We start from the raw sequence: 27,961 nt of genomic DNA, 5'->3' as shown, positions 1-27,961 counted from the left end.
GACGCGGTAAATTTTCTATTTAAACACCACCAATCCTGGGCGTGAGGGGATGGGGCAGCCACTGGCTATCCTTAAACTTTCTGCCACCACTCACTGGGCCCGCTGATGGTGACGTTGACACAGGAGGGAGAAGGAGCCGGCGAGACTTGGAGGTTCGTGGGGTCGTCCAGTAGGGTCCAGAGGCAGAGAACCTGGGGAGTAAGCGAAGGGGCGCCAAGGTGGGGCGTTCAGGATCTGGGCGGTGCACGAGGGGTGCAGTGGGGAAGGAGGGCAGGCTCTGAGGTGTCAGGGGCCGAGGGACCAGTGCGCGGAGAGGGCTGGCCAATTCTGGGAAGGTGGGAGGATTGGGAGGGCGCTCTGGGGCTGAGGGCTGGGAGTGCGACGAGCCGCGGACTAGGCGCGGGCAGGTTGCGCGGAGAAGGGGCGGTGGCCGCGCGCGGCCGCAAACCTGCGGGGCGGGGGAGGGGCGGGGCCGGTTGCGAGGAGGGCGTTGGGAGGAGGCCCTGCGCCGGAGTCGCCGCACGTTTCTCAGCCGCGGAGACAAAGGCGGAGGCGGTGGCGGTTAAGAGGCCTGAGCGGTGAGTATTCGGACCTCCGCGCCCTTGCTCCTTCTCGCCAGCTTCCCCTGCTCAGCCAGGTGCTCCGCGGAGTTCCTGGAGGCCGACCCCACTGCCTGCGCTCAGAGCCAGAAAGTGCGTGTCCTACGCATCCTCCCTCCCCTCCAAAAGTCACACACAAACCGTCTACAACCCTTTCTCCCCCCAAAACAATTAAACCAGAAGACAACCCTCACAAAATCCCGTATTACTTACCCCAGTCTGTTAGTCACACGGCCTCGTCCCTCCGTGTCGCCCCCTCTCCCACAACATACTGCCGCTGCTTGGGGGTTTACTCAGGAGGAAGGGTCATGACGCCTCTACCTTTAGACCTCACAGAACTTTCTAGGGGACTGTGAGGCGGGACAACAGGCAAAATAAAGTTTACTTTTCCTCGTCGTGGATTATCCCAAATCTCTTATTTTCTCTAAAAAGGGGAACACTGTCTTCTTGCTCTTTGTGGTATGATCTCTTCTCTGGAGAAAATAAAGATTGGAAGTGGGTTGGGTCACAAGATAAAGGAAAGTAAATTGAAATTTAAAACTATGTTTTTCCAGTCACCAGAGTCCTCAGAAGCTATTTTTGCCAGATTTTTGCATTCTGGAACTTGGCTTCAGTGGTATTTGCTGTTTATAACTTTGATCTGAGGCTTTTTGAATGAGGAATTCTATATTGTTTATTGTGCAGATATATACTAAATACCAACTATGGTGATGTCCAATTTTATATAAAATCCATATTGTTATCCTGAAGGAAAGCACAACAGTAGCTGGCATCACTGTATCTGGAAAATCTGAAATGGTGTAAGTAAGCCCTTCACTGCCTGGTTAAAAATTCATGGAAAATCATTTGATTTTACAAGTCTCTGGCAATGGCCTAAACTGGATTTTTGGTTGTTTATTTGTTAGTCTGCTTGGTTTGTCTGCTCTGTTCCATTTTTACCATTGCCCCATGTGCAGAAGACACTTGCCATGCCCTTCTTGGTCAAGATTAGTCTTAATTTAGATCTTCAGAAATGCTTGCCTAAATTCAAAATAATGTTCAAAGCCATGTACTAGATACTACAGACATAAAAATGAACAAGAGTCTATACCAACCTCTTTACATTTTGAGAGGAATCCGTTTTCTCTTGTAATGAGGCCAAGAACCACTAAAATAGGAGAAAATGTGAGGAATCCCATGAGCATAGTAGTCATTGGAGTATTTTACCTCCCAGAGTGAATGTGGCAATACCCCATAAAAAGATGAATGCAATCATGGGTTTTTTTTTTCAGTTTTATTGAGATATTATTGACATATAACATGTAACTTTAAGGTGTACAGTATGATAATTTGATACCCATATCTATTGCAAAATGATTACCATAGTAAGGTTAGTTAATAGGTTCAACACCTCACATAGTTAGCATTTTTGGTGTGTGTCGTGATAACATTTAAAATCTCTAAACATGCTTTGATATCCTTCTCTTTATCTTTTGTATATGTACTGTAAATTCAACCTATGTGGTTACTGTGAGTCTTACATAAAAGGTCTTATAGATATAACAATGTTTTTTCAGCTGATTACTTAACTTTGATCACATGCAAAAACTCTATCCTGTTAATTTCTCCTCTCCATATTTTATGTTTTTGATGTTACACTTCACCTCTTTTATATCATATGTCCATTAACAAATTATTGTAGCTATAGTTAATACTTTTGTCCTATAAACCTTTATAATAGAGTTAAATAATTAACAGACCTCCATATTACAGTACTACAGTGTTCTGAATTTGACTGTATACTTTACCAACATGTTGTATATTTTCATACATTCTCATGTTACTAATTAGTAGCAAATGACCTCCTTATTAATCACTGATTCTCTGCTTAATCAAGCCTGCTGTTGAAGCTTCTTACCGTAGTCTGCAGAAATCCTAGATTTGAAGACTAGATTCCATAATTTTACTGATTTTTGTCTGATTATTTTGTTGCACTAAAGGTGGTTAAAATCTCCCTTTGTGTTATTATTGTTTTCCCTATTTCTACCTGCGTATCTGCTAACATTTGCTTTAGTCTCTTTTGAGCCCATGATATGAAATATATATATATTTCATTATATATATATGAGATTGTTATGTTTTTCTGGTGAATCAAATCTTAATTTCATCTAGTAATACTCTTTTTTTCCTTAAGGTTTTTTTTTTTTTGATCTAGCATGAGACCATGCAGCCATTTTTTCCCTTGGTTAGTGGGTCTGCATGGTCCATTTTTTTCAGTCCATCTGCTATCAACCTTTCAATAAGTTGATACTTGAAATGTTTGTTTTATGGGTTTCTTTTTTAAATGCTCTCTGGCAATTATTATTTTCATGTGGAGCATTTAGATCACTTTATCATTTAGTGTAATTCCTGATACTTAATATTTGGTTTTAAAGTCACTATCTTTTGATCTATTTCCTATTTGTGGAACCAGTTCTACATTTCTTTTTCTCCCTTATCTAGCCTTTATTTGCTTGATAGAGTTATCTTATTTCCTTTTTTCTCTCTTAGTTTAGTATTTTTCACTCTTTTGCTATTATTTTAATATTTTTCATAAATACAGCATGCACTTTTGTCTATCAGTGTTTAATACTAATTGGGACTTTTGCAGTGCCCATAGAAATTGCAAAGTCCTCAGAAGATAGGCTCTGTTTATCTCTGTTCTTCTTTTATTTGCTAATGTTCTCATGTATTTCTACGTATAATTCAATCCCTTCAGCCACAGACATGGTTTTATGCAGTTAAAAATTATTTAGATGTACGCTTTTCTGTTTTACTTGTTTTGTTATCTTTTGTCTTCCATATGTATACTTTCTTTCTACAAATGGTCCCTTTAAGCATTTTTAAAATTTGTTTTCTAATGACAAATTTTCAACTTGTATTTCTTTGTTTTTGTCTTCATTTCACCTTAATTCTTGAAAATTATCCTTTGCTTGGTATAAAATTAGTCGGTAGTTATTTCCTTGCAGCAGTTTGAATATATTTATTTCAGTCTCTGTTGGTTTCCGTGTTTTTCAAAGAAGTCACAGTCTTATCATTGCTTTTATGAAGGTCATCTGTCTGTTTTCTGTGGTAGCCTCATTGTTATGTACTTAAGTGTAGAAAGGTTTTCATTTATCCTGCCTGGGGTTCATCTTGAGCCTGTAATTTTACGTTTTTCAACAATTTCAGAAAAATTTCAGCTCTTTTCTCTTCATTTGTTACCTCTCTTCATTTCTACTTATACTGTCCTCCAGTTATGTATTCATTAAATTTTATGACTATTTCTGTGTCACTGTATTCTTTATTTTTCTGTCTATTTGTCTCTCTGTTTGAGTATTTTATTCTGAAAAAATTTCCTGACCAATTATTTCTCTTCAGCTGTATCAAATCTGCAATTATAGTATCCATCGAGGTTAAATTCAGCTGAGATAGTCTTCTATTTTAGAATTATTTGGCTGTTTTCCAAATTTGTCATTCCATTGTCATAGTTCCAGTTCTCATATTCTCAATCCTGTCTTTTTTTCTTTTTGAATGTAGAAGTTATAGTTATTTGAAAGGCTCACATACAGAACCTTTTGAAGTGGTTTTGTGTTTGCTTCTTACTTTCTCATTCATGTAATCTTATTTTCCTGTCTATGGTTATTTTATATTATATGATAGAAATTATATTTGGAAATTGGTTTTTATAAATAATTTGATTTGAGATGTTTCTTAATTCCTTCAGAGAGATTTTGTTTCTTTGTTTGCTTTTATCTGGCACCTTGGTTAAATCTCAGAGCTTGAGCAGCTTTGGAGCTCTGTTTCAGTATCTGCAATGTGCAGCCTACTTCTAGTTTACCTTAACTTGGCAGCCCAAAGGAAGGAAATTTTCCCAACCTACCCTCAACCCAGGTCTGTGAATTTAACTTTGGTCACTCTGCTACATGAGGCTCTCAAAACAGCTGCTTAGCTTCCCAGTCTCTTGGCTGGCACTTCAGGAATTGACAATATCTAGGAGTAAAGATTCCCCAATGCTAGGCCTACCTCCGCAAATTTCAAACTTCTACTTGTACTTAGCATAACTTTTTCAAACTTCTGCTTGTACTTTGAATAACTTATTCTCCTCTTCCTGAAGGTAGACCTATATTATTTTCTTACCTGCTAGATTTGTAGTTATGTCTGCCTTTACATTCTGAATATTATTTATTTATACTTTCCTTTTTATCTTGATGAATTTCACGAGAGATTTGCTTACTTTACTATTCTTTAAATATATATATTGCTTTTATTATTTCTCTCTATTAATTTCTGTTTTCTATTTCATATATGTATGCATTTAGCTTTATTTCTTTTCTCCTGCTTTAGTTGTGTTTATTCTGTTGTTCTTTTTCTAACTCATTAAATTGTATCCTAAGACCATTTATTTTAAACCTCTTTTGCTTTTTCACATAGGAAATAAAAGTATACATTCCCATCTAAGTATAACATTAGTTATCTTCCACAAGTATTGAGATGTAGAATTTTTACTATCAGTTGGTTTTATGTATTTTAAATTCCCTCTAATTTCTCCTTTGACAGATGAACTGCTTAAAAGTATTTTTTAAATACCTAAATCTGCAGGAATCTTTAACTCATCTTTTTATGTAACTCCACCTTAATACAGTTGTGATCATAGGCTGTGTTCTGTATGATACTGGCAATTTGAAATTTATGGGGCTGTTGCTGTTATGGCTAGAATATGATCAGTTTTTATAAATGCTTTATGTGTGCTTGAGCAACAATCTTAGTTGTTGTGTAGAGTATTCTGCATATATGTATGAGATCAACTTCCTAATTATGTTGTGTTTAAATCGTCTATATTTTTCTGTTTGCCTAACCTGTCAAAAACTTGGAAAATTGTATTGAAATCTTTCAATATGATGGTTGATTGATCAGTTTATCCCTGTACTTGTATGGAAGTTATTTTATATGTTTTTAGACTATGTTACAAGTATATGTTAGTATAGTATTGATATCTGATGCACATAGGTATAGAATTGCTAAGATCCCCTGGTGAATTGAGCCTTTTATTGTATGGTAAGTCTTTTTTTTTTTTTTTTTTTTGTCATAAAGACAAACTATTATAGCTCTCCCAGCATTACTTTTAGAATTTACATATTCTTATGTTTAGATATGGCCCTTTATAAACACTATTTAGCTAAATTTCAAAATTGAAATTTATTATTTCTATTAACAGATTTAATCCATTTACATTTTTTGTGATTACTAACCTATTTGAGTGATTCTACCATCTTAATTTTTACATTTTTATTGTCCTTCATTTTCTATTCTTCTTCTGTGTCCTGCTTTGCTTTTCAATTTTAATTAGTAGAATTTTTTTTCTTTTATGTATAGTGGTGGAAAGATAATCTTTTCAATAAAATAATTAATACTGAGTCGGATATTCACATGAAAAAGATTCAACCTTAACCTCTTTATAAAATAAACATAAAAGTCAATTTTAAGTGGAGAACAGATTTAAAGATGAAAAGAAAAACAATAAAGCATTTAAAAGAGAATATAGAAGAACAGATTGGAGTAAGCATATTTTTAACAGGATACACAAAAACCTATTTAATTGAACTGCATTAAAAGTAAAAGCTTTACTTAGCAAAAAATACTTTGAAGAGAGTAAATAGGCAAGTTGTAGAGCTGGAGAAGATATTTCTCATATTTATTTTGAAAGGAATATATGCTAGAATATGTGAAAAACACTTTTCTCAATAAGAAAATGTTGCCTCCCCCTAATAAAAGTTTGTAAAAGACTTGAACAGGCACCACACAAAACACAACATGCAAATGCCCAATAAACATGAAAAGTTTGATATATTTCACACTGGTCTAGTTTTGCTTTTGTTGCTAATGCTTTGGTATCATATCTCAGAAAGCATTGTCAAGCCCAATGTCAACAAGCTTTTTTCCTATGTTTTCCTCTAGAAATTTTAGTTTCAAGTCTTAAGGTTTAAATCTTTAATCCATTTTGAGTTGATTTTTGTTGTATGATGTAAGAAAAGAATCAAATTTCATGCTTGCATATGGCTGCCCAGTTTTCTAAAAATCATTTGTTGGACAGATTATCCTTCCCCATTGTGTGTTCTTGGCACCCTTGTGGAAGATCAGTCGACCAGATATGTGTGGCTTTATTTCTGAACTCTATTCTGTTTTATCGGTCTGTATGTCTGTTTTTATGCCCATACCATACTACTTTAAATACTGTAGTTTTGTAAGATATTTTGAAATCAGGAAGTGTGATGCCTCCAGCTTTTTTCTGTCTTGAGATTGCTTTGGCTGTTTCGGGTCTTTTGCGGTTCAATATGTATTTTAGGATTTTCTACTTTGGTTGTTAAAAATGCTATTGGGATTTTTAAATAGGATTATACTTTTATAGAGATTTTATTATATTGTAGACTGTTTTAGGTAGTGTGAACATTTTAACAATTTTAAGTCTCCCCATTCATGAACACAAGATTTCTTTCCATTTACTTATGTCTGCTTTAATTTCATTCATCAGTGTTTCATAGTTTTCCACGTACAAGTCTTTGACCTCCTTACTTGAGTTTATTTCTAAGTATTTTATTTTTTAATGCTAGTGTAAATGGAATTATTTTCCTTAATTTCCTTTTCAGATAGCTTGTTTTTAGTCTGTAAAAACAGGATTTTTCCATGTTGATTTTTGTGTCCTGCAACATTGCTGAGTTCATTTGATTAGCTTTATTAGTTTGATTAATTCCAGTAGGTTTTTGTGTTGTGGAATCTTTAGGGTTTTCTATGTACAAGAACATGCCACCTATGAACAGAGACAATTTTACTTTTTTCTCTCTGATTTGGATCTCTTTTCTTTCTCTATCTTGTATAATTGCGCTAAGACTTCTAGTATTATGGTGAATAGAAGTGGCAATAGTGGGTATCCTTGCTTTGCTCCAGATTTAAGAGGAAAAACTTTCAGTTTTTCACCATTAAGTACGATGTCAGCTGTGGAATTCTCATATATGAACATTTTTATGTTGAAGTACCTTCCTTGGGTACTCAATTTGTTGAGTGTTTCTTATTACTGAAGGATGTTGAACTTTGTCAAATACTCTTTCTGTGTTTATTGAGATGATTATGATTTTTTTTATTCTATTAACACATTATATAACTTTTATTGATTTGCATGTGCTGAACTATCCTTGCATTCCAGGGATAAGTCCCCTTGATCGTGATGTGTGAGCCTTTAAATGTGATGTTGAATTTGTTTTTCTCAAATAATTTGAGGTTTTTGCATCTTTGTTTACCAGGGATGTTGGCCTGCAGTATTCTTTTCATATAGTGTCCTTGTCTGGCTTTGTGTAAGGGTAATGTTAGCCTCCTAAAATGAATTTGTACATGTTCCTCTCCTCTTCTATTTTTTGAAAAAGTTTAAGAAGGATTGGTGTTAATTCTTCTTTAAATATTTAGTAGAATTCACCTGTGAAGCCATCTGGTCTTAGAAACTGAAATAGCAATATCAGATCCTATTAGCTTATGCCATCTGGAGAAATAGAACTATATCTTACGGATAGTTTTTCTATTTCTTTGTTTTTTAAACATACTAGAACTTTCTAGATATTAAGGAAATTATTGGATAGAAAAACAGTAATTTAATTTTCTTTACTTCAAATATGTATTATTCTTGCTCTCAATATTTGAGACAGATTAAGGAGAAAATTAGGATAAAGAAGTAATACTGTTATTTGCTTGATGTTTACATTATTAGGTAACTTCACATTAAAAAATTTTTTTTCCATCTCTGGAGTTGAATATACACTTTTTGTAGAAGAATGGATTTGTTGGCACTCAGGCAATTTGCAGTGCTCCTCTGGAAAAATTTTACCTTAAAGGTATGTAAAAGTATCCACAGGAAATGTTCATAAATGCCTATTTGTTGCAGTTCAGATTTTGTGTGTGGGTGTGAGTGGGCACATGCTCACGTGCACACTTTTGAAAAATCAATTCCTGGACTGTAGGTGGCTCTTCTAAATCTATTAAGCTGAGTTAATCAATAGTATAGAATGACCTATAAGAAAGTTGGGAGGGGAGCTGGAGGGATGATGTGAGATAGTCCAGGAAACACTGGCTGTTTCAGAGTGAAATTGAGAGAAACTTAATAGAACTAACCATTTGCACTGAATATGTACTCTTAAGTTAATTAACATGATCTTTTTGTTCCTCTTTTAGAGGAGGAAGTTCTTTAATTTAATATTGGAAGTCGTAACAATATTGGTGTTTCCAATGATGCTTTTGCTATTCCGTGCAATTATTGAGATGAATGTTACTGGACCTTACAATTTTACCTCTCAACCCATCAGTACTCTGCCTTCTTTCCTCCAAAATCCTGAAGAGTGGAAATTGATTTATGTGCCTTCTAATATTCATGTAGTAAAAGAGATCACTGAAAATGTGAAGAGGAATCTAAACATCAGTATAAAAGGTTAGAAATTAAGGTTTTCTGTAAAGCTTATTATTAATTTATTGTTATTTTTGATGGAGCTAACAATGAGGGAGAAAAGAATAAAGTTGGAGTCACATTCCTCAATTTTAAGATGTATAACTGTAGTTATAAAGACAGTGTAGTATTGGTGGAAGGATAAACATGCAAAGCAAAGAAACAGAATAAACACAGGTAGATCTACACAAACACACCAAAATATTTTTTAACAATAGTGCAAAAGAATTCAGTGGAAGGATAATCTTTAAAACAAATATTTAAACAAATACTGACCAATTGGACATTAATGGCTAAAACAATGAAATCTCACACCTTATGCAAAAATCACATCAAAATGGATCACAGATCTAAAAGTAAAATGATGAAACATTTAGGATAGAACATAGCAGAAAATCTTTGTAATGCTCAGTTGAAGAATTCTTAGGCATGACATTAAAACATCATCCATGAAAGAAAAAAATTGATAAACTGGACTTCTGATATATAATTTTATTAGTGGTTGCTCTTGTAGTTAAATATGCATACTTAATTTTTCATAGGTTACTTAGAACTGTCATATTACTACTTTATCATAATGTCAGATGTTTACCAATTTATAGATCCCTTTATATTTCCCACTTTGTTTTAGCTTTCATATCTATGTAAGTTGAAAACTTCACTAGAAAATGATATAATTCACACAAATATTTTTAAAGAACTTAAGGAGAGAAAATTATTTACCCAGATGTTTACCATAGCTGTGGTTCTTCCTTCATTTTCAAAGTTCGAAGTTCCTTCTAAAGATTAAGATTTCTTATTTTCCTCCCTTACACTATACACAAAAATAAACTCAAAATGGATCGAAGACTTAAACATAAGACAAGATGCAATAAACCTCCTAGAAGAAAATATAGACAAAACATTATCTGAACATACGTCTCAAAAATGTTCTCCTAGGGCAGTCTACCCAAGCAATAGAAATAAAAGCAAGAATAAACAAATGGGACCTAATGAAACTTACAAGTTTCTGCACAGCAAAGGAAACCATAAGTAAAACAAAATGACCACCTATGGAATGGGAGAAAATTTTTGCAAATGAAACCAACAAAGGCTTGATCTCCAGAATATATAAGGAGCTCAGATGACTTAATAAGAAAAAAAAAAACAACCCAATCCAAAAATGGGCAGAAGACCTTAACAAGCAGTTCTCCAAGGAAGACATACAAATGGTCAATAGGCACATGAAAAAATGCTCCATATCACTAATTATCAGAGAAATGCAAATCGAAACTACAATGAGGTATCACCTCACACCAGTCAGAATGGCCATCATTCAAAAATCCACAAATGACAAATACTGGGGAGGCTATGGAGAAAAGGGAACCCTCCTAAACTGCTGGTGGGAATGCAGTTTGGTGCAGCCACTGTGGAAAACAGTATGGAGATTCCTCAAAAGACTAGGAATAGACTTACCATATGACCCAGGAATCCTGCTCCTGGGCATATATCCAGAAGGAACCCTACTTCAAAATGACACCTGCACCCCAATGTTCATAGCAGCACTATTTACAATAGCCAAGACATGGAAACAGCCTAAATGTCCGTCAACAGATGACTCGATAAAGAAGAGGTGGTATATTTATACAATGGAATACTATTCATCCATAAAAACCGACAACGCCATTTGCAGCAACGTGGATGTTCCTGGAGAATGTCATTCTAAGTGAAGTAAGCCAGAAAGAGAAAGAAAAATACCAATATGAGATCACTCATCTGTGGAATCTTAAAAAAAAAAAAAACAAACATAAATACAAAACAGAAACAGACTCATAGACATAGAATACAAACTTGTGGTTTCCCAGGTTGGGAGTGGGAAGGGACAGACTGGGAGTTCAAAATTTGTAGATACTGACAGGCATATGTAGAATAGATACATAAGATTATACAGTATAGCACAGGGAAATATATATAAGATCTTATGGTAGCTCACAGTGGGAAAAAAATGTGACAATGTATATATGTATGTTCATGTATAACTGAAAAGTTGTGCTCTACACTGGAATTTGACACAACATTGTAAAATGACTGTAACTCAATAAAAAATGTTTTAAAGAAAAGATTTCTTGTTTTCCTTCTTTCTGAAAAACTTACTTTAACAATTTTTTAGAGCAGGTCTACTAGTAATGAATTCTCTTCATTTTCTTTCATCTGAGAAAATCTTTATTTTAACTTCATTCCTGAAGGTTATTTTCATTTGGTACAAAATTCTGGGTTGACACTATTTTCTTTCAACATTTAAAAAATATTTGCCACTTTCTTCTGATCTCCTTGATTTCTGGAGAACCTGCAGTTTATGAATCCTCCTTTCCCTATAAGTAGTGTCATTCCTCTCTGGCTCCTTTCAAGATTTTTTTTTGACTTTATTTGTCAAAAGTTTGATTATGATGTGTCCGTAGATTTCTTTTGGCTTATTCTGTTTGTGGTTCACATTCTGTTTTGGTTTCACTGAGCCTTTTGAATCTGTAAGTTTAATGAAATTTGGGGACTATTCAGTAATTATTTCTTTAAATTGTTTTTCAACACAGCCTTCTTTCTCCTTTCCAGGACTAAGATGAGAAAAATGCTCAACATTTTTATTGTCACACAGGTGGTTGATGTTCTCTTCAGCTTTTTTCCAACCTTTTTTTTTCCTCTATTGTTCAGATTAGGCAGTTTCTACTGATCAATCTTGAACTACTCTTTCCTCTGTTTTATTTATATGTGTATATACACACACATACATATGTACATACATACATACATACACACACATACACACACACATATATATACATATATATATGTACAACTATTGAATCAACAAATTAGATTTGTTTTCCTTTAAAGCACAGTTTAAAGTGATCACCTCCTGATTTATCTTAATTTCTTTAAAACAACTTTTTTGAGATATATGCACATCCCATACATTCACCCATTTAAAGTGTACAATTCGGTGGCTTTCAGTATATTCACAGAGTTGTGGTAACATTAGCACAATCAATGTTAATTTAAGTATAGTCAATTTACAATATTGTATTAGTTTCTGGTGTACAGCATAGCAATGCAGATATTTACATATAAATATATATTTATTCATTTCACATTCTTTTTCATTATAGGCTATTATAACATTTGGAATATAATTCCTTGTGCTATACAGTAGGGCCTTGCTGTTTATCTATTTTATGTAGAGTAGTTAGTATCTGCACATTTTGAACTCACAATTGATCCCTCCCCTACTCCTTTCCCCCATAGGAACTGTAAGTTTGTTTTCTGTCCCTTATTTGTGTCATTTTTTTTAGATTCCACATATAATGGACATCATATGGTATTCTTTCTCTCTCTGGCTTCCTTCACTTAGTATGATGATCTCCAGGTCCATCCATTTTGCTGCAGGTGGCACTAATTCATTATTTTTATGGCTGAGTAGTATTCCATTACATGGGGTGGGGGTGGTATATGTGTTATATATATATATAACAACTGCTCATTGCCAAAAAGTATCCCATTGTATGTGTGGATACATTACATTTAGTTGGTATATCCTTCATCAGATGATGGACATTTAGGTTGTTTCCACCTTTTGGCTATTATAAATAATACTGCTGTGAACATTAATCTATAGGTTTTATGTAGACATATGTTTTCATTTCTCTTAGGTATATACCTAAGAGTGGATTGAATAGGTCATGTGGTAACTCTAGTTTTTAACTTTTTCTGGGACTGCCACACTGTTATCTAAAGTTGTTATACCATTTTACATTCTGGTCAGCAGTGTATGAGGGTTCCAACTTTCCTGCATCTTCACCAGCACTTCTTCTTATCTGTCTTTTTGATTATAGTCATCTCAGTGGATGTGAAATGGTGCCTCATAGTGATTTCAATTTGCATTTCCCTGATCACTAGTGATTTATCTTTACGTGTGTTTTATAATGATTACTATTTAAAATTGTAGTAAAATTTTATAAAATACCTTAAAATTGTTTTATTGATTTATAATCATTTTACAATGTTGTGTCAAATTCCAGTGTACAGCATAATTTTTCAGTTATACATGAACATATATGTATTCATTGTCACATTTTTTTCTCTGTGAGCTACCATAAGATCTTGTATATATTTCCCTGTGCTATACAGTATAATCTTGTTTATCTATTCTACATTTTGAAATCCCAGTCTATCCCTTCCAACCCCCACCCCCTTAGCAACCACAAGTTTGTATTCTATGTCTATGAGTCTGTTTCTGTTTTGTATTTATGTTTTTAGATTCCACATATGAGTGATCTCATATGGTATTTTTCTTTCTCTTTCTGGCTTACTTCACTTAGAATGACATTCTCCAGGAACATCCATGTTGCTGCAAATGGCGTTATGTTGTCGGTTTTTATGGCTGAATAGTTTTCCATTGTATAAATATACCACCTCTTCTTTATCAAGTCATCTGTTGACGGACATTTAGGCTGTTTCCATGTCTTGGCTATTGTAAATAGTGCTGCTATGAACATTGGGGTGCAGATGTCATTTTGAAGTAGGGTTCCTTCTGGATATATGCCCAGGAGCGGGATTCCTGGGTCATATGGTAAGTCTATTCCTAGTCTTTTGAGGAATCTCCATACTGTTTCCCACAGTGGCTAATACCTAAAATTGTTTTGAACCCCAAATATCCATTAAGTAATTGTGATACCAATATTTGAGAAACCGTGGCCTTAAGTTTACACTATTTGGATAGGCTTTTGTCCATATAAAGTAATATCTCCTCTCTCAGAAGGGTAATCTGATGTTTTACTTAAGTGAACAATTTTGTCTCTCTACAGTTCAAGGCTTTTCTTCTGAATCGGAGTTTGAGGAGTATGTTAAGTATGACTATGGATCTTACAAAGTGCTGGCTGCCATTGTTTTTGACTGTGACTTCAAAAACAGTGGTGATCCTCTGCCACTTCAGGTGAGAAAGTTGTATTCCAAGATTTCTACATAAATAGCTTTCTAGTAATTGCACTTCCAGTTTCCAGGGTTTTAATGAATTTCATATTAACCCTCTTTTATAAGTGAAGAAACTAATTTTCCCAAGTTCAAACTACTGGTATACAATAGGGCAAGAATATAAGTCCAGATCTGAGTAACTTTAATTTCTGTGTTCTTACCTACTGCATCATGCTGATAAGGGCAGAACTGCATCTTCCACTCACAAGACCTTAGATTAATGGCACACTCTAACTACTCGTGCAGTGCTTCTAAGTTGTACAAGGGGTAGTAAAACAGGTAAGCCTCAAAGCAGATGCATCTTCACTAACAAACAAGCAAGCATGGAAAGATCCTTTATCTTTGAATGAAACACAGAATTTAAGTCATTTCATAAATCTCTAGAGAAAACTGTTAAGGCTCAGCCACATTGATTCAGATTAGGACATTTATAGGCACTGAGAAAGAATCTGATAACTGCATAGCCCATGAGGAGAGAAAGAGACAATGCTTTGACCCTGGTGTCTCCTTAGTCAATCTTACAGATGTTCCATCCTGGTGGTGATGAAAATAAAAGGGCAATCTGCAACAGCTAGACCTGGAGCCAAATTCTTTAGATCACAGATGCTCGTCAGTAGAAGGCAAAATTAATAAAACCACTAGTAGGTTAGTACATATTTTTTCTGTGAGCCCCATCCTTCCATGACTCTATTCATCTGTGCCAGCTTCCATTTACTAAGTCAGAATTATCCATATGCTGATATGGATTTAGGTTCAACAATTTACATTGGCTCCAAGTGTCTTCAGTGACGTTTCAAGTTTCATTCTCATTGCTGATTGTGCTTGTGTCCCCAGATATTTGAACTAGAATTCTGACATCAGAAATTCCCCAAATTTTGTGTCCAGGAGCTTGTTCTGTTTTTACCCAGCTTTATTGAGATAAATTGACATATAATACTGTGTAAGTTTACTATGTACAATATGATGATTTGAAACATGTATATATTTTGAAATGATTGCCATAATAAGGTTAGTTGACATTATTCTTCACCTCACAGAATTACCATTTTGTGTGTGTGGTGAGAATATTTAAGATGAGTAAGTACTGGGGAGCTAACGTACAGCATGCTGCGTGGTCTACTTTGATGAATTTTTAAACAAACCTTTTGATCTCTGTTGATGACTCGATGTAAAGCATAGAGCTTCTAATATCTACCAGCTTTCCCACATCTCAGATGACACCTACAAGTGCCACAAGGATCCACGTAAACCTCACAGATGATCACTGTCCTGATAAAAAGACCTTAGTGACTTCCCATTGCTCCAGGCTCATGTCCAGAGTGCTTTGCACAAGGCACATGGCTATCAGTATCCTAGTGCTTGGATATCTCTGCCACTCCTTAACCATTCTTTCTGCTGCAGCAATACTTAACTGCCAGATGCACCATATTATTTTTTGCTTCTAGGCCTTTGGTCACTTTTTCTCTACTGTAGGAATGCTGCTATGAACTCCCATTCAACTTCCACACCCATTCCTTTTCTGTCTTTTCATCATAACCTGTCTTCATCATAACTTGTCCATATTTCTATTAGTCAAAATTCATATGGGAGCACAGACACTACTGTAGGTATTTCAACAAAAGGGTTTTAATAGAAGGAAATATTTACACATTCACATTCTAGATTTTAGTCACTCTTGACGTACACTTTAGAGGGTCTAGTTTGCTCACCTGTTTAGGTGAACCATAACCTTCTTGATTAGTAGAGTGTTATCCTTAGCTGAAATTTAATAGGCATTTTCAATTTCTTCTCTCAGGCCTCCTACTTCTCTCAGCCTCTGGTAAGCAGATGTCTTACTAGGGCATTTACAGTAGTTGTCACTTCCTGTTTATCAGGTCTAAATGTAAATGCACATGCAAAGGACTTAAAATATCTGAAACAATTCTGTAAAAGAATAACAAAGTTGGAAGACATATAAAACTTATTATAAGACTAAAATAATCATTACAGTGTGTTACTGGCATATGATCAACAAGTATATCTATGAAACAGAACTGAAATCCCAGAAGTAAATGCTCTCTAATACAGTCATTTGACTTTTGACAAATGCACCAAAGAAATCTGATGAGGAAAGGAAGATGTTTTCAATAAACAACGTTACAATAATTCGATATATGTGGAAAACAGGAATCTTGAGCTCGCTCACACTATGTGCAAAAAATTCATGATGGATTATAGATTTAAATGTCAAAGCTAAAATTAATGCATTTATAGTAAAACATAGACAAATATCACCTTTACCTGGGGGTAGCAAAAGTTTTTCAGGTCACACAAAGCAATAACCATAGAAGAAAAAAATAATGAATTGGCTTTTATCAAACTTTCAGAGATTTTTCTTCATCAAAAGACACTGTTGACTTCTGGTCTGGGCAAGATGGTGTGGGCTCATTTCTCCCTGTCCTTCCTCACTAAGCACAGCTATAAACTCTGGACATAATGCAGAGGCAAAGAAAAACTCTGAAAGGTGACAGGAAATGTGCAAATCGGTTAAGGTCCCAGGCCTGGAGGAGCAACATAGGGGCACACACCTTACTGTTCCATACCCAACAGAGAGCAACCAAGACCCAGCATTGTCTGTCTTCTAGCCTGGCAATAGAACACAGCCCAGTTAGGTTCATTTCACTCCATGATCAGATGGAAGCATTTCTGACATTTGGTGACTCCAGTAACCCCAGCATGAGGATTGCTAACAATTAGTGGCCAGGAAAATACTTTCCTTCCCCACCAGGCCTGAGATGCCTTCCCCTGCCAATGTATACTGAGGCATAGGAGTAGGAGTAAGAGGGATTCAGACATTAGTAGCCCAGTCTAGCAAGCCTCTTCATCTCCACAGGCCTAAGACACCCCTCATGGCAAAATACTGGAGTGGGTGGGCCACTAGGACCATCAGTAGGGACACCACACATCTCTCACTTTAAATCAAAAGCTAGAAATTACTAGGCTTAGTGAGGAAGACATGTCAAAAGCTGAGATAGGCTGAAAACTAGGCCTTTTGCACCAAGCAGTTAACCGAGATGTGAATGCAGAGGAAAAGCTTTTGAAGGAAATTAGACTCCAGTGCTACTCCAGTGAACACTCTAATGATAAGAAAGTGAAACTGCCTTGTGGATAGGGAGAAAGTTTAAGCGGTCTGTATAGAATAACAGACCAGCTACTACATTCCCTTAAGCCAAAGCCTAATCCAGACCAAGGCCCTAACTCTCTTCAACTCTGTGAAGGCTGAGAGATGAGGAAGCTGCAGAAGTAAAGGTTGAGGCTAGCAGAGGTTGGTTCATGAGGTTTAAGGAAAGAAGCCGTCTCCACATCGTGAAAGTACCAGGGGGAGCAGCAAGTCCTGATGTAGAAGCCGCAGCAAGTTATCCAGAAGATCCGGCTAAGATAATTAACGAAGGTAAACTACACTCAACAGCAGATTTTTGATCTAGATGAAAAGCCTTATATTAGAAGAAGATGCCATCTAGGACTTCCGTAACTGGAGAGAAGTCAATGCCTGGCTTCAAAGCTTCAAAGGACAGGCCGACTCTGCTGTTAGGGGCTAATGCAGCTGATGACGTTAAGTTGAAGCCAAAGCTCACATACTATTCCAAAAATCCTAGAGCCTTGAAGAGCTTTTTTTGGCGGGGAGAGGCTTTAAGAATTATGCTAAATCTGCTGATCTTGTTTTCTGTAAGTGGAACAACAAAATCTGCATGACAGCACACCTATTTACAACATGGCTTACTGAATATTTTAAGCTCACTGTTGAGACCCTAGTGCTCAGAAGAAAAGAGTATTTTCAAGGTATTACTGCTCATTGACAAAGCACTTGGTCACTGGTGAGCTCTGATGGAGATGTAGAGCAAGATTAATGTTGCTTTCATGTCTGCTAACACAACATCCATTCTCCAGCCTGTGGATCAAGGAGTAATTTTGACTTTCAAGTTTTATTATGTAAGCAATACATTTCTTAAGACTGTAGCTACCATAGGTGGTGATTCCTCTGATGGATCTGGGAAAAGTAAATTGAAAGCCTGGAAAGGATTCAGCAATCTAGATGCCACTAAGAACATGCATGATTCATGGGAAGAGGCTGAAATATCAGCATTAACAGGAGTTTGGAAGAAGTTGATTCCAACCCTCATGGATGACTTTGAGGGACTCAAGACTTCAGTGGAGGAGTTCACTGTAGATGTGGTAGACATAGCAGGAGAACTAGAAGTAGAAGTAGAGCTTGAAGATGTGACTCAGTTACTGCATCTCATGATAAAACTTTCATGGATAAAGAGTTGCTTCCTACAGATGAGCAAAAGAAAGGAGTTTTTTGAGATTGAATCTGTTCTTGGTGAAGATGCTGTAAAGATTGTTGAAATGACAACAAAGGATTTAGGGTGACATAAACTTAGGTGATAAAATGGTGGCAGGTTTGTGAGGATTGAGTCCAATTTTGAAAGAATTTCTCTGGGTAAAACACTATCAAACAGCAATGCATGCTGCAGAGAAATTGCTTATGAAAGGAACAGTCAAATCAGTGTGACAGACTTGCTGTCTTATTTTAAGAAATTGTGCCACAGCCACCCCAACCCTCTGTAACCACCACCCTGATCAGTCAGCAGCCATCAGCAAGGAGGCAAGTCCCTCCACTGGCAAAAGATTACAGCTCGCCGAAGGCTCAGATGGTGGTTGCTGAAGGCTCAGATGGTGGTTAACATTTTTTAGCAATAAAGTATCTTTTTAAATTAATGTATGTACATTTTTTGACATAATACTATTACACACTTCATAGATTACAATACATTGTAAACATAACTATTATGTGTACTGGGAAACCAAAAAAATTCACGTGACTCGCTTTATTGCAATACTCACTTTATTGTGGTGGTCTGGAACCAAACCCGCAATAGCTCTAGGTCTGCCTAGATCTGACAATGTGCTAGTATCTCAGATATTTTTAAAAATCCTATAACTTAATAATAAAAAGACAAGTAGCTCAATTTCAAAGATTTAAATAGGCAGTTCTCCAAAGGAGACACACAGTGGCCAGTAAAGATGTAAAAAAGTGTGCAAGTCAGTAGACATCAGGAAAACACAAATGTAAACCACAATGAGATACTGCTTCCTGCTTATCTAGAAAGGCTAAAATTATAGTCAGACAGTGTCATATGCTGGTAATCATGGGAAGCTACGGTTGGTGGGGCTATAAAATAGTATGATCAGGTTAGAAAAAGATCTGCCATTTGTTCAAATAAAACAAAACATACACCTACCCTATGATCCATCAAGTACACTTAAACGTATTTACCCTAAAGAAAAAAAAAAAGACATGTTTTTACACACACACAAAAGAGTTTTACAGGAATGTTCTTAGCAGCTTTATTCATAATATCCAGAATTAGAAGCAGCCAGGTATCCATCAACCAGAGAATTAATGAGCTGTTATAGTCGTACTATATAATACTTCTTAGTGACAAAAAGGAATTAACTACTGAAAAAAGAAACTATGTTAATGAATTTCAAAAACATCATGCTAAGTAAAAGAAGTCTTATATGAAAGAGTACAATACTGTTTGATTTCATTATATGAAATTTTACAACAGGCAAAATTAATCTGTGATATCAGAAAAATTATATATCTGAGTGTGGTCAGGATCAGCTGGGAAAGGACATGAGAGAACTTTCTGGGGTGATGTTTAATTTTGATAGTAGTTTAGGTTACAACAACTACAGACTTGTTAAAACTCATGTACAGTTAAGGAAATACACAGTTAAGATTTGTACATTTTACTGTATGTAAATTTTACCTCAAATAAGAAATGAAAAGAAATACTGAATTCTACTAGATGCTGAACTGTTTATTTGGTGGACGTATACTGAAGTTGAAGTCTCTAACTTTCTTTGTAGTGCATCCAAAAATTAAATATTTTGATCGATAAGCATAAAGTATATAGATGTTACATACACAGGTTTATATAGATACATACATTTAAATGTATGTGTCTGTATAGTATAAATTACATACGCATACCTCATTTTGCCTTTTTTATGCAAAAGATAGCATTCTTTTCAGTCACTAAGTTTGTTTCTTTTTGAGCCATAAATCCATTCTTCTATGCTTTGCTCTTTGATGCTGTAGCTACATTTCTGCTCTTTCCGTCAACTATATGTGAGACTCTGCTGATAAAGGCAGACAGGGGCAAGCCTGTGGGAAGAAGGAACTTGAGCTTTCCTATTGGCTTTCTGTCTGCTTGTAGTTGCTTTGAATGACATCCCAGCAATCTCTCTTTTTTTTTTTTTTTTTTTTGACAGTAGCATGTTCTCCCTATAGCAGCAGCCAAATACAGTTTGCAGATTGCCCAATACTTTTAAAAATCAGGCTAACACACCCTCACAAAGATAAGCAGCACTAGGCAACTGGAACTTTATCTCAGATGTCCAGGTCCTGGTCCAAAAGCCCCTTCTTTCTAACTGTGAGACAGAGTACTAGCTGACTTGTGCCCTGTCCTCAAAGGTTTGTTTTTTTTCAGCTGCACAGATGTCTCATTTACGTTTATAACTGTTAATAATTCCAAACTCTTGCTTTTGTTCCCTTAGTCCTAGGGCCAGTGGCTACTTCCTGCTGTCACTATCTGATACCTTAGAGTTCTCTTATCTCTAAGTTATCTAGCAGGATGTCTGTTTTCTGACTATACCTTGAACCAGATACAAAACTGTGTATTGTGTATAAGATATAATAGTTTTGCAGTCTTCTATATATGAGCAATTAGGTTAATTCCAATTTACTGTATTACCACCACAAATAATGTTTCAACAAACTTGTGCATATGTGTTTTTTTCATATTATTTGAAGTATATATTCCAAATCTGCTCCTGAAAGTAGGATTGCTGAATCAAACAATACATGCATACGTAGTGTAACATTGCCAGATCTACGTTATAGTTGTTCCATTTTGCATCCAGAAAGCAATGTTTCAAGTGCTTGTTTATCTACTGCCTTGCCAACAGAGTGTGTTGTTATACTTTTGATTTTTCCAGTGTGATAGGTAAGAAAGATATCTCTGTAGTCTCAATTTGCATTTATTTCAATGTGTGACACTGAGAAGACTTTTATATATTTATGGGCCATATTTATATCTTGTTTTTGTGAACTGTCTGCATTTTGAGAGAACTTCAAACGTAGATAAGATTGGAATGTATTTGTTTTGCTTAGTTACAGTCATTTTCAGGCACTCAGAATCACTTTGACACCAGATGGATCCCATCTTTCAAATCATATGGTTTCCCAACTGGATTTAACTTTCCTTTATTTCTAATATTTGCTTTTCAGGGTTTTTTTGGTGTTATAGTTTATTTCCTATTGCTACTTCTAGGTAAAATATCATCTGCGTTTTGTTAGGATACAGAGGACTATCTTGTGGCCAGACAGAATAGGTTGGAAAACATCGTTCCTTTTTCCTAATTATCCCTCTCCAGGACCCAGGAACCCAGATCATAATGATGGAGGAAGTCCTGGTGAGCAGATCCTTAAGTATACTCATTTTGTTATCACAGTTGCATATATGTATACACACACATGCTTATACATGTATTCATTTCATTTTATTCATTTCATGTGTTCATATTCATTATATATGAATATATATATATTAAATCAGATTATTCTTAACTTGTAGTAATTTTTAAGTTAATTTTATTATAATAAAACTACTTCTCAATATTATACACTTGGTAAATCTAACATACATGTATAGAATATATATACACATTCATATATGTATTATGCTTTATCCTCTTTCAATTATTATACCAATATATTTGCCTTTATGTAGTTGTGATTTTGTGTAGCAAATTTTCAGTAGAAGAAAAAAGCTGTGCACATTATAGCATTAACAACAAAAATTGGACACAGTATATCCAGTAAGAGAATAGATGAATCTATTAGACAATCATTGAAAATAATCTTTATGAAGTCTGTTGAGAAATAATTTAAACAGAATCTACAAGTGCCTATATCAATTAGCTAGATAGAGATGGGTGAGAATTATTCCACACAGTGGGACTATGATCATTAACACATGTATAACAGGATGCCACATTCAGGGAACTACATGGTCTGTTGTTTGTTTGCTTTTTGTAGCTAGAATAGAGGGCTATGTGGGAGTTTATTAGAGATGAGACTAAGAGACAAACAGGTCATAAAGACCTAATGTGTAAAGTGAAGGAGTATGAAATTTCTCCTGGGAGTTATGAGAGACAGAGGCATAGCAATATTTAACATGAGTAGGAGAACTGATATAAAAGTGAATGCATCTCTCCAACTGATGACACTCATAAGATGTCTTTGGTATTTGTTTATATCTGAACACAGAATTTTTGTTTTGTGCTATTGCTGAACAGAGAAGACTGTGACCTATATTTCACAATTTTTATAATTGATCAAGATATTTCAGAGAATGACTTTTTTGCCTCAGATGTCTGGATTTTATTTTATCTTTTCACTTCTGGGTGGAATATTACTTGAGAACAGGCAGTTTACCCTTATGTTTCCTTAATACCATACTATTTGTGGGGAAACATTATAAAGAGAAGGGAGGATAAGGACTACTTGCTTGGTAACATTCATATTAAGGAGGAGTAAATGAAAGAAGACAAGAGTATGAAGACTAAGAAAGATTGACAAGGAAGTAAGTAGAAAATTAAGATATCTATTACATTAATCAAAGGAGGAATGGGAAACTATGCTTGATATTTCAGTTTTATCACCACAAAAGAACTTTTTTGATATTTTAAAACTTAAACACAACAATCCCTCCACAGAAAAAAAGTTTCCATAAAAACTGCGAAGCATATATAAAGGAGGTTAAAGATGATACAAAGAAAAAGAAAGATGTCCAATGCTCTTAGATCAGAAGAATTTATATTTTTAAGAGGCAATACTACCCAAGCAGAATCTACAGTTTTAATACAATTTCTGTCAAAATACCCATGACATTTTTCACAGAACTAGAACAAATAGTCCTAAAATGTATATGGAACTAAAAAAGACCCCAAATTGCTAAAGCAATCTTGAGAAAAAGGAACAAAGCTGGAGTTATCACGCTCCCTGTTCAGACTATACTGCAAAGCTACGATAATCAAAACAAAATGGTACTGACACAAAAACAGACACATAGATCCTTGGAACAGAACAGAGACCCCAAAATAAACCCACATACATATGGTTAATTTATCTAGGCAAGAACATAAAGTGGAGAAAAGGAAGCATTTTCAAAACTGGTACTGAGAAAACTGGAAAGCTGCATATAAAGCAATGAGATTAGAACATTTTCTCATACCATATATAAAAGTAAGTTCAAAATGGATTAAAGACATAAATGTAAGACCTGAAACCATAAAACTCCTAGTAGATACTGTAGATAGGATACTCTGACATAAATCATAGCAAAAATTTTTGCATCTGTCTCCTAAGGCAAAAGAAATAAAAGCAAAAGTAAACAAATGTGACCTAATGAAACTTAAAACTTTTGCACAGCAAGGGAAACCAATGACAAAATGAAAATACAACATACAGAATGGGAAAAAATATTTGTGAATGATGTGACAAACAAGGGGTTAATTTTCAAAATATACAAACAGCTCATACAACTCAATATCAATAAAACAAACAACTCAATCAAAAAATAGGCAAAAAGCCTGAATACACATTTTTTCCAAAGGTGTGCAGATGGCCAACACACATGAAAAGATGCGCAACATCACTAATTATCAGAGTAATACAATTCAAAACAACAATGAAATATCATCTCAGAATGGCCATCATCAAAAAGTCTACAAATAAGAAATGTGGCAAGGATGTGGAGAAAAGGGATCCACATTGTACACTGTTGGTGGGAATGTAAATTGGTGTAGCCCCTATAGAAGACAGTATGGAGGTGCCTCAGAAAACTAAAAATAGAACTACTGTTTGATCCAGGAATTCTACTTCTGGGTATAAGTCTGGAAAAAATGAAAACACTAACTGGAAAAAAATACATGTCCTCTAGTGTTCATGGCAGCATTATTTACAATAGCCAAGATAAGGAAACCACCCAAGTGTCCATCAATATATTTACAATAGAATATTACTCAGCCATAAAAAATTTAAAAAGGAAACTGCCATTGCAGCAATATAGATGGTCCTGGAGAATATTATGCTTAGTAAAATAAGTGAGGCAGAGAATGACAAATAATGTGTCATATCACATATGTGAAATCTAAAAAATAAAAACAAACAGATGTTCATAGCAAAATAGAAATAGACTGACAGATATAGAAAACAAACTAGTGGGTACCAGCAGGGAGAGAGAATTAACATGGGATTACAGGATTAAGTGATACAAACTACTATATATAAATTGGATAAGCCACAGGGTATATTTTATAATACAAGGGGTTATAGCCATTATTTTGTAATAAGTCAATGGAGTATAATCTATAAAAATACTGAATCACTATGTTATACACCTGAAACTAACACAATGTTGTGAATCAACTATACTCCAATAAAAACACAAAAAAACAAAAACCAATTTGAGTTTATCCCAGGTGAAACAGCATCACCTAATGTTTTTAAAAATTATTATTTTTCAGTTCTCACTTATTTTATCAATGCACAAAACTCCAGATTTGTAAATAAAAAACACATTTCAAGTGGAAAAAATGGTAAAAGAAAAGCAAATTAAATCCTAAACTGCCTTTTAGTTTTATGGATGACTTAGTTTCAGTGAAACATTTTCCCTTGGGGGCCATACTGTATTATTCACTATAACACGTCTGTTGAGCTTCATTTGTTAACTTTACATTTCCATGTCTTCATCTTCCAATATTTAACTAAATCTGCATTCTTTTTGTAAATATGAATTGTATTTAGCAAGCCTACCTGAAACTTTCATTAAATATATTTAATTTGGGGAAGATGTGAATCAGATTCATCTGAAAAAGTAGCCCTTACTTTTATGTCAAAACTATTACAGGTTTTCAGAGTAACTGTGTTCAGTTGGCCTTGATACAACAGTAAATTTAAGTTCTGTGTGTTACAAGCTATGACTGACTTGAATTGCCTTGTTCTTTTTTGTGTCTGAGCCATTCATTAGTCTGTTTTATTTGACATTGTTTTATCATATAGGGTACATAAGAGAAGGGTTCCTGGCTGTACAGCATGCCTTAGATAAGGCCATCATGCTGTACCATGAGAGCAATGCTAGACAGAAGCTGTTTGATGGTATCAGCATCTTTGTACAGAGATTTCCATACCCAGCTTATTCTCATGATGGATTAATTTGGCTCTCTGGTAGTTTCCTCCCTCTGATGTTCATACTCATGTTCTCTCCAACTGTACTTTCCATCGTGCGATCCATTGTATGGGAAAAAGAAAACAGATTGAAGGTAATCCCAATTATTTTCTGATAAAGTTTCTATAAAGATTTTTTTTGGCCTGTAGAACTCTGTTGTATGGAGAGTTGGATTATTTCTGCATATTCAGCATTGGTGGTTAGTTGTTACATCTCATAACAGCAAATTACATCCCAGGAGCAAAAACTACAGAGCATGAAGAGTGAACATTGATGCCACCTATCATTTATCCAAACTTGCATATTTTCATAAGCAAACTCTCTCTGAGGAGCAGCAAAAAGATAAAACCTGAGGGCAAAGAGGGGGACAATCAAAGGTCACTAGAGGAATTTGATGTCTCTAGTACCTAAAGTAACAGTGAATTTTAAACACAACTTAACTCCTGGCTAAGTTAATATAAATCCTCACATTGTAAGCCTGTTTACCTTCATATCTACTCCTAAATAACACATTTGAGTTTCAACAAAAAATTGTAAGGCACACCAAAACTAAGGAAAAACATGGTCCGCGGAGGCAAATTAACTGTCAGAATCAGACTCAGATAAGACACAGATGATGGAAATATTAGAGAAGGAATTAAAAATTATTATGATTAATAATTTAAGGCTCTAAAGGGAAAGGTAGATGTGTCCAGGATCCTTAAGACCTTTTCTGAAATTTCTACAGTTTATGCACAGTCATCCACACTTACCATTTAGAGAATGATTTATATCAGTATAGAGAACAGTTTACCCACCAAGTTTCCATATACCAGCCAAAGACCAATTTTGCAAACATCCTTCTTAAGAATAGTAGTCTCAGGGCTTCTGTGTTAACTCTTTTCTGCACTGTAGATAACATGCAAGTTCAGATAGGTAATGCAGAGAGATCAAAGCTATAAGGATTCAAATGGAATTACTAGAAATAAAACACATGCTAACAAAAATGGAGAATACCTTTGACAGGCTCATCGGTAGGCTTGACCTTGATGAGGAAAGAAAGAAATGAATACAAGACAGTTGAAATTATACAAACTGAGATGCAAAGAGAAGAGAAAATGTAAAATTCTAGAAGAGAGCATCCAAAAGGTATATGACATTATCAAATGGTATAACATGTATATAATTGAATCCTATAAAGGAAATGAGAGACTACAGCTAAAGAAATAATGATAGAATTTTCCAGAATTAATGACAGACATCAAACCACAGATCAAAGAAGCTCAGAGACCACAAAGCAGGATAGTACCCCCCACAATACACACACACACCTAGACATATTACATATTATATTCAAACTGGTGAAAACCAAAGACAAAGAAAATGTCTTAAAAGCAACCAGGGGTGGGAAAAAGACACACTGCCTACAAGGAACAAGCATTAGAAGTATAGCTGACTTCTGATTTATAGTTGAATTTTCTAAAAGGAACATAGACACATTTTTCTAATACTCCTGGAAGTGGAGTAAAATGGAAAAGAGATCTTAATCTCAATATTTCAAAGTTTAATTTGAGATTTTTTGCCTTTTGGTCAAATACTAGATGCAGTATTGAAAAAAGATCTCTGAACTCAGGAGAAAAATATTTTAATGCCAGTGCTGCCTTTACTAACTGCATCATTTTGATCAACACACTTGACTGTCTCAGCCTTGATTTTTCACTTTCATAAAATAGAGATATTACCCATTTATATAGGTTTTATCAAAATTAGAATAATGTATATGAAAACAATATGAATTGCTAGTATATGTAATATTTGATTTGTGTTCAATTTCTTACAGGAGTACCAGCTCACAATTGGAATTAAAAACTGGATGCTCTGGGCTGCCTATTTTTGCACATTCTTTTTTTTTTATATCTTTATTATTGCTTCAATATGTGTGTTATTCTTCACCAAGGCAAGTGTTTAGTTTCATGTTGTCCAACTGAAATATAATGAGTCACATATATAATATTACATTTTAGTAGGTACTAGAAAATTTAAGAAGTAAAAATAATAGGAGAAATTATTTTACTAATAAATTTAATTTAACCCAATATATTATTTCAATATGCAGCCAATTTAAAAACTGAGATATTTTACATTCTTTTCTGTACCAAGTACTTCAAACTCCAGTATGTGTTTTATATGTACAGCACATCTCAATTTATACATTATATTTTCATTAGAAAGACTTGATCTGTATTTGACACTGCTTTAATTTTCTAATTTAAATTAAAAATAACTAAAATTAAATGAAAATAAATTCAGCTCCTCGGTCATACTAGCTACATTTCAAGTTCATAAAAGCCACATGTGGTTAATGACTATGATGTATCAGGCATCTTAGTTCTAGCTGATTGCACCTGCTGCAGCTATCCTGTGAGAAGAATAAAGTAATCATAGTGTGAACTGATGGGTCTCCGGTTGCCAAAAGATGAAAAATGTCTTTTATTGTCTTCACTGTGGAAACTCAGAGGCTGCTGAATCTCTGAGAAAAATGTAACTCCTTCTGTGAG

General features: G+C 34.9%; 2 protein-coding genes across 3 annotated transcripts in view; both read left to right on the top strand.

The window, feature by feature from the left end:
- Positions 1 to 46: 46 nt before the first annotated feature.
- On the top strand, positions 47 to 27,961 carry LOC141573902 (phospholipid-transporting ATPase ABCA3-like). Of its 2 annotated transcripts, none has more exons than XM_074346234.1 (7): positions 47 to 152; positions 8,353 to 8,476; positions 8,814 to 9,066; positions 13,917 to 14,044; positions 21,465 to 21,606; positions 25,259 to 25,518; positions 27,244 to 27,961. In XM_074346234.1, the coding sequence occupies exons 2-7, from the start codon at positions 8,417 to 8,419 to the stop codon at positions 27,370 to 27,372; spliced, it is 972 nt and encodes a 323-aa protein (XP_074202335.1). In that variant the 5' UTR covers positions 47 to 152; positions 8,353 to 8,416; the 3' UTR covers positions 27,373 to 27,961. The 2 variants fall into 2 exon arrangements, with proteins under 2 accessions (XP_074202335.1, XP_074202334.1); XM_074346233.1 differs by lacking the exon at positions 47 to 152 and adding an exon at positions 1,381 to 1,399 and having other exon boundaries at positions 27,244 to 27,946.
- LOC105073766 (phospholipid-transporting ATPase ABCA3) overlaps positions 403 to 27,961 on the top strand; it is a 122,636-nt gene continuing 95,077 nt past the window's right edge. The window contains exon 1 of the mRNA XM_074346232.1: positions 403 to 578. The gene's annotated coding sequence lies outside the window, so the exon portion shown is untranslated. The remainder of the gene's footprint in view (positions 579 to 27,961) is intronic.

The sequence above is a fragment of the Camelus bactrianus genome, chromosome 18 (genome assembly GCF_048773025.1).
Source record: "Camelus bactrianus isolate YW-2024 breed Bactrian camel chromosome 18, ASM4877302v1, whole genome shotgun sequence".
NCBI lineage: Eukaryota > Metazoa > Chordata > Mammalia > Artiodactyla > Camelidae > Camelus > Camelus bactrianus.
Note: the sequence above shows the minus strand (reverse complement) of the source record. Positions and strands in the feature narration are given on the sequence as shown.